Source organism: Acyrthosiphon pisum, chromosome A1 (genome assembly GCF_005508785.2).
Source record: "Acyrthosiphon pisum isolate AL4f chromosome A1, pea_aphid_22Mar2018_4r6ur, whole genome shotgun sequence".
Taxonomy (NCBI): Eukaryota; Metazoa; Arthropoda; class Insecta; order Hemiptera; family Aphididae; genus Acyrthosiphon; species Acyrthosiphon pisum.
Window position 1 is genome coordinate 97,067,848 of NC_042494.1, and position 12,660 is coordinate 97,080,507.

Genomic DNA, 12,660 nt, shown 5'->3' on the forward strand with positions numbered 1-12,660 from the left:
GTTATCGACAAGATACTGAATTACCTAACCGATAATATTAATATTAAATATATTATGAGTACACATTTAGAAAATAATATTCTTATACAGATTTTGAAACAAAATTAAAACTAAAATCGTTATTCTTCGTTTAAATATCTAATTTTAATCAAATATTTGAAATTAAAATGTCTAAAAAAAAAATTGCGATAATAATATATTGTATTATATGTTTTGGGTACAATATGAAATATATTATGAGAAACTATGTTTCAAATTGCCAACCCTCAGCTGAAAATTTTTATAAAATTATAAAATAAACATTTAGTGAAAAATTCAAGTATTTACAGTTATTAATTTTGAATAAACTTTTTGTTTTAATTATTATGTCATAAAAACTGATTGAGGAGAAAAGGTTTATCCACGGACTACGGAGTAATAGACAATAGTAGTTACTACTAAGTAGTATATAGTATATACTATATAGTATCTAATAGTTTTTCATACATTTCTAACTACAAAATAATTTGTTAAAAATACATATTTTCAGATTTTTTGACCTACTTCTTATACAACGTTTCTCTTTTACAATTCAACTTTTTTTTAAATATTCTACAAACCAGAAATGTTCAAATTATTTTCTTTTAAAAATGCTATTTTTTTTTACTTTTTTAATAAATTTAATAAAAATATTTTGTACATTTCTGGTTCGCATAATAGGGTAGGTAGGCAATAGGTATACTCAATTTACTTAGCCTAGGTGAAACACCTTTTTTGTGATAAACTGACTCCCAAGTTTGAAGAGGCGTGTACCAATCTATGGAGTTCCCAAAAAGCACCTTTTACTTCTCAGTTCTCACTAGTCACTTTTACTAGCTTAGGACTGTCTATGTTAATTATCACTTAAAAAACGTGGTTAAAAATGTTTGTTTTTTTGTTTTTAATAATTATTTTAATTCACAATGTTGTACATACAAATCACAATTAAGTAGGTATATAATTACAATAATATTCAAATTCAAGTCAAATTTTAATTTTAATTTAATTTAATTTCTATTTTTTTATGTAGTAACAATGTAAAAATTAAAAAATGTATTTGATATGTTTTAAATTCAAGTCGTCAAATATTTATATTTAATTAATAATCAGTAATTGATGATATACAGTACGCCGTACATATTAAATTGAATGTAAAGATTTTTCTGTTTTATGAATATTGACATTATATTTTACAAATTATTTTTCGAAAAATTAAATTACATTATTACTCGGGACTCAATTTACCTAGCCCCAATATTCACCCGATTATTTTGGACTCAGTTTATCACTCCCGCTCTATACGGTCTAGCACAGCATTTTAATAAAATTCTGTTAATTTTTTCCCAGGCGAAGTCTAACGTTTTAATTCTGTATAACGATAAACGCAAGCTGAATAACGTTTTAATTGTAAATAATGATAAACGCAAAAATTGAGTAACGTTTTAATTGTAAATAACACAAAATTGTTTTCAAATGCTAGGATCACATTTTCGGTTGATACTTGATACATTCTGGTATCAGCTATATCTATATTATCATCTGTCGATTAAGCCTAATAAAGAATTATTTTTTATTTTTTTGATATGCATAAATTATTTATATTAACTATTTTATTATTTTATTTATTATTTATTGGTGAAAAATGGAAAGTGGAGGAAAAGGGTCAAGAATTATTTTTTATTTTTTTTGGAGGAAACGGTATCTCGTTTTTGGAGGAAAATGGCTACGGCCATTATAGATACTAGGTAGGTAGGTACTGGCATATTGCAACTTTATGGCGACGCACTGAGACTTGGTATTGATACTTAAATACCTCATATCAATAATTAATCTAATGTATACCTAATACTAATAGTACTATGAATTATGATTAAAGTATAATTTAGTCATACAGGTACGTCGTACGTGCCCGGTGAGCGAAATCATACTGAATAAAAATATAAAATAATAAAATATATAAAAGAAAGAACGAACTGTAGAAATAAAACCACAGTAAAACGGAACTGAACGAAAAAAACAGAAGGCGGTGGCGGCGGCGGAAGAGTCCCGCGAATTGTGAGTTGTGACGGTCAACGCTGTACAAACTACAAACTACAAGTGTCGAGTTCAAGGTAGGGCACGGCACGCGTGCGCGTTGGGACCGCGGTATGCAGTGGTAATAGTGGTAGCGGATGTGGTATTTCGCTACAGCGGCGGCACTGGTGGTTAACGTGTGGGGTAGCCTGCTGCAGCCGGAGCGTCTTCGATACACGTCGTCCGCTACGCGCACCACCGATGCTTTCGGGTCGTCGGTATATTATTATATTATAGTGGTAATAGTAGTACGGCACATCTGTCGCTCCAATCCGATAGGTGTCGCGGGGCAATACGTTCCTCACCGGCTCACTGCTCCTCGACCGGCAGCCCCTCCCCTTTCTCAGTCATAATGTTATAAACAAATAACAACATCACATCGTACGGGAATCGTATTCGACCGGCGGCAGCAGACAGCAGTGAGCATTCCCATTTCCCGCAGTCCCGTTGTTGCACTCTCCGTGTATGCGCGTGTCCATCGTGTGTGCGTCTTGTTGTCTACTGTTTTTACGTATATCGTCTTCTCCACGTCCCGAAAAAGCTTGTCGTCGTCGTATAAATAAATAATACCCCAACGCAATCGGTATGTATGCACACGTGACATATAATATTGTAATAATAACACAGGCACCTATTTTACACATGTCGTGATGTATGTCATGATGTCCGATAAAAAAAAAAAATGAAAAAGGGTACTCTCCTCGAGTCCGGTCTGTATATCATATATACATTTTTAATACGACCGTGTCGTCGTGTCGTTTGACATTTTCATAAATTGACTCGCGTTCATCGTCCGGGTCCCGAGCGACTATTGTGGCGTGCGGGTTTTCCCGGCGGCGTTTTCGTCGCGCCGAAAATCGATTTTCCACCTTGCGGATATCATTTTGTGTTGACGCTTGTATCGAATTTTCGGGAAGCTCATAATATATCGCCGTCGTCTCCAGCAGCCCGCAGCCGCCAATCGCGATACAGTTGTTTACTTTTAAATATTAATAGGTTTTATTTCTATTATCATGATAATATACTGCGACCCTCTCCATCATCACCCCAAAATAAGGGCTCTTGTCTTTAGGTATGAATTGTATTTTAAAACCGTGCGTAGTGTGTCCGCGGGGGCGGTCGTCGTTCGTTTTCCGCCGTCCCGTCTGTGACCAACCCCAAACCATTACCGGGTGCGTGCCTAGTCACCGCCAGTCCACCTTTTCCGATACGTTTCGACGGGCTTTATTTAGTATAAGAGATTTATATCAATAACAATATTATACAGGCAAGGCTCCCGATGATGATATCGTAATCGGTAAAATAATTATAATTTATAGGTATAGGTAGCTGAAGAGTTGAAGAGGGGCGGTTGTACTGTGTTCAATAAGTTGTTATTTCCACGGAATTTCCACTCGTCAGTGCGTAGATATTTTTTTTTTCCTCAGTCAAGTCAAAGGTAAAAGGTTTATAGTCTAAAAACTGGATTTCTGCACAATTGCGCGAAACTATATAATGTACTAAACGTCTCTGCGTTTGCGGTTGTGTAGTAGCATTGATAAATAAAATTGCTGGTGAAGCAGTGTAGCCTGTCTGTCTGTAATTATTCAATACCGTAGGTATTCAAATGATATGCTTATATGTATTAACATTTTTATTAATATTTCGCGAAAAACCAGCCACCCCAGTGATCCAGCTCTGGATCCAGCAGTTCAACGATTTACGAGGTTTTGTCACAAATCATAATAGTTATTTTGATGAACTTAAGCATTGATTTTTTTTTGGTACGTTTAATTATTATTACAGAACGCATTCTTCACCGACTATATGTATATATAACGTGATTCTCCATAACGAAATGCCACAAGGTTTATATTTAAAACTTTAAAGGTCAATCATTTGTTTTTATGCACGTTCGGCGGAATAACAACTAAATTGAAAAAAACTGGTCCTTCATTATCGTTATTCCGTTCCAATGGCTTAATATAATTTCTGATTTATCATCATACAATATAATTTGTTGGATATTATTATTTATGTGAATCGGTCGACCCAACTTATACAACTTATTTAACGTTAGTCAGACATTCCACACGTTACGAAAATATTTAATTTTATACATTTATAATATACCTAATATTACGTTACCTACGTATTGTTTAATCATAAAAATATGTACACTGGGTACCTATTGGTTAACAAATATAAAATATTGTACATTTGTTCCATTTAGTATAATGAAAACCCTTTTTAAACATTTTTAGGTATTAGATAGATTGTTGTAATAGATACTAAAATAATTTTAAATAATAACTATATTACGAAATTGGTGTATCATAACATTTTGGAATTAACTTACCTGTGAATATTTTAAAACTTAGCGAATAACAACAATATCGTGACAAGTCTAAGTTAGCATAAATTAGCCAGATTACGTAAATTTATAAATTATAACCAATTGAAGTTGAAATTTAAGGTTATCGAAAAATAATACTGTTATACATTATTACTGCATTATAATATTATAGAAGTATATTATAACTCGCATTGTGCGTTATATACGTATATATTATAGCCGTATAGGTATTATAGCCATTACGCTATTTACGTACTTATTGATAATTTAAATTAGAAACTGTTTATTCTACCTATTTGATGTACCTATCTACTTTTATATGTGCTTATTGACTACCTATAGTGATAAATAATCTATAATGATTGTCTGTTGGTACATAGTTATGGTGAACTCGTTATCCATAGTAAAATAAAAATAACTTTATAAACATAGGCATATTGAATAGCAGAATAGATTATAGGCTGCTTAAAGACTTCATTAGGTGACAGAAAGTAATGCAAATGATGTGCTTATTAAAAATGATACACTGATACGGTTTATATAGTATTGTTGAAAATAACCAATTTGGTTTTTAGATTTGATACATAAAAGAAAAATAATATATAAGACAAACAGTTTGGAAAAAAAAAATTTATTTCACTAAATATTTTGTTTATGAAATATGTCTAAAAATAGAAATACATAAAAGTAATAAACTATTAATATTTCCACAATAGATGGGCTAAATAAAACAATCATTATATATTTTTATTTAATTTAATTTAAATTTTAAATTAAAAAACGACATTACTATTGTCTATTATACACCTCTTGTTTTTAGTAAATATTAGGATATTTATACATAGACATTATACATCTAATTTCAAAATGCAATTTTAAAAATAATCGTTATCACAGTTGTTTTATATATTAATATATATATAAATTATTATTTTTATAAGTTTATAAATTATCTAATGCAAAGGCATCTAATTGTATTATTCATTTATGAATTCATATGGTATTTATAAAACATTAGGTATAATTATACAAGTGTACAATTAAACCTATTTTGATTTTTATTACTTTTAGATTGATTCTCAGTCATGAACGGATTCAATAACCATGAAATCAACGAAGGAGGTCTTAAGCATTCAGTTTCACCATGCAGTTGCTGGACAATTGGTTTGGTCAATGTTGATTCTAAACGTTATTTAACAGCTGAAACATTTGGCTTCAAAATCAATGCTAATGGTGCATCGTTAAAAAAAAAACAATTATGGACCTTGGAACCAAGCACTAATAATTCATTATTAAGTGATGGTCCTACCACCACAATTCGACTTCGATCCCATTTAGATAAATACTTAGCAGTGGATACTTTTGGAAATGTGACTTGTGATGGTGATGATCCTACTGATCCTGGAACTGTATTTCAAGTTTCTGTAACTGATGGGAACTCTGGTAGCTGGGCATTGAAAAATGTTGTACGAGGTTACTTCTTGGGTGCTTCTTCGGATAATCTCAAATGCACAGCGAAAGCAGCTGGATCCAGTGAATTATGGTTGGTCCATTTAGCTGCAAGGCCTCAGGTAAATAAAATTTTTTTAAATAAACATATTATATAATATGTAATTTATGTTAATTAAGACCTTCTTTAGTTCCTTATTTAATCTAAATATATTAATAAATTTTTAAGGTGAACCTAAGATCAGTTGGACGAAAACGTTTCGCTCATTTGTCTGAAAACTTAGATGAAATTCATGTTGATGCAAATATACCTTGGGGCGAAGATACACTTTTCACTCTTGAACTACGACCTGATGATGACTTCAAATATGCCATACACACATGTAACAATAAATATTTATCAAGAGATGGAAAATTAGTAGACACATGTACATCCAATTGTTTGTTTTCACTTGAGTACCACTCAGCTGGGTCTTTGGCTTTGAGAGACAAAGTTGGTGGTTATTTATCTCCAATTGGTTCTAAAGCACTTCTTAAAACACGATCACAGACAGTTACCAAAGATGAGTTGTTCACTCTTGAAGATTCATTACCACAAGCAAGTTTTATTGCTGCTCTCAATTCAAAATATGTATCAGTTAAACAAGGTTAGTAGCTAATTAATATAATATTAAATAACATTTTGAATTCGGATTGGTGTAAATTAATAATTATTTACTGTCCAGTTCCTTCATATACTTGCAACATTCTATCAGTTTAATAGTGAGTGTTACTTCACAGGTTTCACTTAGGTTGATTTTATCTTGCCATTAGAAACCGTGTGTTATTCTGGTGTGTCTGATGCTTAGTCTATTCAATATTATTGTTTTCTTTTCTTTTTAATTTGTGAATTACAGTGTTGAGTATGTTACTTTACTTGTTACCTAAAGATAAAAGTAATGAAGTTACTTTAATTATTACTCAAATAAAATTGTCATGAAATTACTTTACTTTTCTATCAGAAAATTAGTTTTGTTTTTCATATTAAAAAAAAAAAAATAGTTCACAGGTATTTCTACAATTTCTTCAAATTTGACAAGCAAGACTAGTAGAAAATAGTATAAAGGATAATTTATAAAAAAATTTAAAAAAATGATTAACATTTAAAACAACATTTTTTTTTTTTAATTTACTATACTCAAAACGATATCATATTATATTATTGGAATTACTTATCAAAAATAATTTAAATTACATTTACGTTACTTTCAAATAATTCTAACAAAATGACTTAATAGTTAACATGTTACAAAGTTAGTATTGTCGTTAAAATAACATGTTATTTTCGATACGTTACTCCCAAACACTAAATATTTTAAAATAAATAGTAAATTAAAATAGTTCTCAGTTAATATGGACATAGGCGCAAATAGCGTTTGGGATTTTGGGGGGGGGGACTAAAGCCTTATTTTGATAATATTGAATAAGCTTAAAACAAAACGTAGGAAATGTTTGTGGGGGCTATGGACATTTTTGGGAGGGCATAGCCCCTAAAGCGCCCCCCCCCATATTTGCGCCTATGAATATGGATATTATTTTAACTTATACCCTGTAAGCAAAAAATTTAATTTAATTTAATTATTTTAAATTATATACAATTATTTCATTGTGATTAAGGTATATTATAAATTATATTATACAAAAACGCCAACAACAAAATATATAATTATACCTAACTACTAGTTTATAATTAAAATCATTCAATTAAATACAATTCATCTAACAATTTGTGGACAAGTAATTTTCACAATACTCAGAAAGTTTTATAAATAATTTTAGATAAGTACTTGTTTTGAAATCCCGTGAATGATGGACATTTTGTGAATAAAGTTTCTGTCCTAAATTACAGCACCTAGCAATTTGTGTGGAATTCAACTCACAGCATTAAAACCTGTTTGCTTTCGTATAACATTTTACATATTATTTTCTTACGCACAGATAATTGACCTATTTTATTCAAACAAAAATCTTATTGAAATCAAGTTTTAAAATTTAATTTGTCATGGTAATTAATACAATAAAATTATACATGGTTAATTTGATTACCATTAATATGACTTGAGGTAATATTCTATATGTTTTTATTTACTCATTCCTTTTAATTACCCATACATTTAATTTTTTTTTTTAATTATAACATTGAATTACACATAACATATGCTTAGTTGCGTTTTTTCGGATTTATTTTTAACAATTTATATTTAATTCTGCAATTAATATGAAGTATGACCATTCGCCGTGCATTAAAACTTAAAAGGCTACAACTATACTTCTATACGTATTTAATTTTTGAAAATTCATTGTGAAGAAATTCGATATGGCTCATTAATAACTATAGCCTATATTATGCTCTTATATAGTTAAAAATTTAAATTTTAAATATAAGCAATTATATCCTATAGAATAATATATAGCATACTATAGGTACTATATTTTGTTTATGTATGAGTTTTTTCATACATCCTTAAATTATTATTTCTTATAACTATGTTGTTACAACTGTTTTAAAAATAATAATATTGTGGTGCACCGAAGGAAGTTCATAATATATTATTACTATTATTAGTTATTTCGTGAATAGAATAATAAAACACAGTGAATGCAATGAATCAATAATGCGTCATTCGTGTTAGTATTGTTTTAATAAAATCGTTAAACAACATTTTTTTTTTTACAAAATGTGGTCAGACAAAAATTGGATTTACAAAAATCGATGTTATGCAAAAAAAAATATGCAAAAGTTAAGTTGTAAAAAGTCATGAAACTCCACATGTAGGTTGGTTGGTACTTTTTAATAATTACTAATATTATGTTCTAGTTTATAATTTTTTTCATTATTATATATTAACGTCGACTACTTGTCTTGACGTCTTGTTAAACACCACCACAGTTCCACCACAGGATTAAACCAATTATAATACAGGTGAATAAACCTCGTTTTTCTTCTTTATAATTGTTGTTTTAATTTGACACGGTCTAGCGGAGACGCATTTTAGCTCTTCAAAATACATGCTTGTTGTATCTTCAATTTTACTTACCGTGCGTATCTTTGAATATTCTGTTCGCATACAAAATAATAATGTATATTGTATAATATAACGACGTCACTACGTCAGTCATTCTTGTTTGCATTTCAATTTGATTATTAAAATTATTCTTTCTTTAAAATATAGTGTTGTCATTATTTGTCCAAATTTATTATTATTACACGGATATGTCTTTGTTATTTAATCCGAACTTAAACAACACTACTTGCACATACATATGAATTAAGCGTTACACATATTAACGCATTATAATATTCTATACATTTATTAAAATATAATTAACGTTTCAGAGCTCATGGCGGTGTGCGTGCTTCCAGCTCTTCGATAAAATTGTCTATAAATAACTTTTAACCCGAATTCACGTTTTGTTGTATATGTATTTTTATTTTCTCAGACGTTGTGTAGGTATTAGGTAGGTACCATCTGCAATACACGCGATCTACATTGTACACATGGTCATGGATCTGTTGATCAGTTTATATTGTATTAGAGGTGTAATAGGGTGGATAGTGGGACACACCCTTATTTTATCTTTGAACTGTACACAAATAGTACGTTTTAACAGCTGTGTGCAGTAGTTACTAGCATAGGCATATAAACTAAGTTAGAAACTCGAAAGAAATCGAGTAACCTTCTTTTTTGATTTTTACTGTGTAAATCGTCTGATGAGGAAATTTAATAATTTATTCTAAAAAATAAGAGAATACCATCATAATCAATATTATTATTATGCATAATAACATTATGTAGTTTATTTTAGCCTCAAATCGTTTTGATTATCTATGTACAATTCATTCCTATTTTAATTTATACATTGTTAGATCTGTACGTGCTTGATTTTATTCGTGGGTAGTGATAATTGTTAATTATATACTGGCGTACTTACTGAAAATTTAGTTCGATAACTACATTTATTAATGATACACCAACTAATATTATGATACCCTTCGTTAAATAATATATTGTTTTGGTTAACATAATTCATCATTGATTATAGATAGGTAATGATTTATGAGGTAATGATTAATGAGTAATGAGTACTGACCATAAATAATAATAAATAATGAAATGTAAAGGCGTCATCAAAATAATAATTATTGTTTTAAGGTTTAATACCTTTAACATTTAGGAGTTTGGTATAACTTAAAATAACACAATATTTTCATATTTTTTTTTGATTTTCTCCAAACATTAATCATCGTTTATAAAAAAAAGGTTGAATACCTAATTATTGTTAGATTTGTAAACTATTTAATATATCATATAATATACCATACTGTAATAATATACAATAAAGTAATATTCAGCATAATGTTAATTCATTTTTCGCTATCGAAATTCATTGATATACGCTTACCTAATTTCTAAAGTACACTATACTACTATATATATGCGCATGGAATTAATTTTAATCATGTTGAAATGGTTGTATAGTAAATAATATTTAAGAGACATTAAAATTTGATAAAACTTACAAATTAAAACTTACTTTACTTACTTAAAATATTTTATTTTATTTATTAAATGTCAGTTACGTTGATAAAATTAATAAAATGTAATTATTATTTTATATGTAATCGATATTATATTATATAGAATAAGGATTAAGGATACCTCATAAACATAAGTAAAAAACTAGGTACTGGATACTTTTCAGTATCGTATTGTGATACAATATACAATTGTATCTATAATTCATGTATCATGGATACTGCTCATTCCTGTACACAAATAAAATAAATTGCCCATTAAATATTATTAATTACCTTGTAATAATTAATATATTAAATAATATATATATATTATACAAAGATAAAAATATATACAGATATACTCGACTTAATATTCATTAAAAAATAATTTGTACTAATTGTATATACATTTAAACGTTTGATAAGCTATTAATTACCCATCATATTTTTTCCTAACGTTTCTTTAAAGGGTTAAATTAGTAGAAATTATGTAAGTTGTCGTAAATATAGCACAAATTAATGTAAACGGTTTTATTTTATAGGAGTGTCAACTGTCAAGCCTAAATTACCTATACTAAGATTAAAATACATTATTGTTATGACTAATTAAAATATTTGATAATACATTTTTCGTTTAAGAAATGAAAGACTGACAAAACTTATTATAAAAATACCATACTTAAAATTTGAATATAGAATTATATTGCAGCAGATTCTATAATATATAAATTACACGTGTTATAAGCATTTTCAAAAATATTTTCTAAAGAAAATGAATAATTTTATTCGTGAGTAACAAGATCTTGTTTATGCCATTCAGTCGTCCGGACTAGGTATTTAGAACGGTTAAAATTTTTAGATGGATAACTGTGCAAAAAGCTTACTAAATTCTCTTCTCCATTGTTAATGAAGTTAATTATAGTTAAACCATTGTGCAGTCTACTGAACACATTCAAATAGTAATACGTTGTTTTAAGAATTGGAAATTCTGTATTTTGCATTACCTACGTTTCTTATTCATGTAACAATTTTATTAACTTAACAGCAGTTAGTATTTATGGATAGTCTTTATACATTTAAAATAAATAGTCCGCGCAGAGCAATTAATTTAATTGTAATTGTAATCAGTCTGGTGGTATGAATAAACTTAGGTGTATGAGTTATCTACTAAAATTAGTCATAAAACATTAACTTTATATTTAATTTTAAATAAATTAAATTAAATAGTATAATAGTATAATGTTCTCGGCTTCTCATTTCACTTCAACTAAATTATTTTATGTTAGGTTATTGTAAAAACTGTTCTGTTTACAAGTTATCTTATCACGTCTAAAAATTTCAGACTTTAACCCGCATTTGTTGTCTCTGTCTTGCTCTTGCAGTTGCAATTATTTATAACATATTTATTATTTACGTTCAGCCTTCAGCAGTTAACATTTAACTTCATTAGTTTTAATATTAGAGCGAACAGATCTATCACCTATCTCATTACCACCTAACTTACCTAACTTAAGGGCAATGATTAACGACGTTGTCTGTGTTTTTTTTTCGATATTTGGATTTTGAAGCGAGTTTTGACGATTTTTTCATAGTATTAATTTCTAGTTTCTACTCATAAATTTGTTTTCATTTTAAAATGTCGAAAAAACTTCTCTAATGAAACAAACAATATCGTTATTACCATTATAAGTTAAACAATATGTCAATTCACTGATATCAAATCTAACTAAAATAGAACGGCTTATTAATATACATTTGCTAAGTAAAATTACTACTTGTAAGGCGGAGATAGTAAATATGGAGTAATTTTGATGTCCTCTTAGTCTTAAATCTGTTAAAAGACAATTTCAGTGTTTATACTATAATATAGCTTATATAATAATTATTATGTTATATATAGCCATATAGGTTTGGCAATTTAAGAGAACGCTACACTCGCATGTTGTCTCCGTTTTACAAATGTAAAAACAGTTTTTGCAATGTTTCACATTTGTAAGACGAATACAACACGCTAGCGGGTAAGCGTGTCGGAACTTTTCTACTTTATCGGGCACCCTTTTTTTGCAATTTTTTTTGAAACTTATGTAGTTAAATACGCTGAAAACTGTGATGAAGTCAGAATTTGGCGCACGGACTTAGTTTTGAAGTTATGGCCTAATGAAGCTCACTATTTTGAGATATTTCGCCTCGGGTGAACTTAGGTTTTCAAAAATATTGTTTTTAAAGT

General features: G+C 28.8%; 1 protein-coding gene across 2 annotated transcripts in view; it reads left to right on the forward strand.

Annotated features, from left to right (window-relative positions):
• Positions 1-2,359: 2,359 nt before the first annotated feature.
• The window catches only part of LOC100161521 (protein singed), a 12,602-nt gene continuing 2,301 nt past the window's right edge, over positions 2,360-12,660 (forward strand). Inside the window, exons 1-3 of one of the 2 annotated variants that reach the window (XM_001949831.5) lie at positions 2,360-2,674; positions 5,498-5,997; positions 6,105-6,522. In XM_001949831.5, coding sequence (XP_001949866.1) covers positions 5,512-5,997; positions 6,105-6,522 — 904 coding nt within the window. In that variant the 5' untranslated portion in view covers positions 2,360-2,674; positions 5,498-5,511. Of the gene's footprint in view, positions 2,675-3,508; positions 3,530-5,497; positions 5,998-6,104; positions 6,523-12,660 lie in introns of those variants that run through there. The other variant, XM_029487846.1, reaches the window with a different exon arrangement.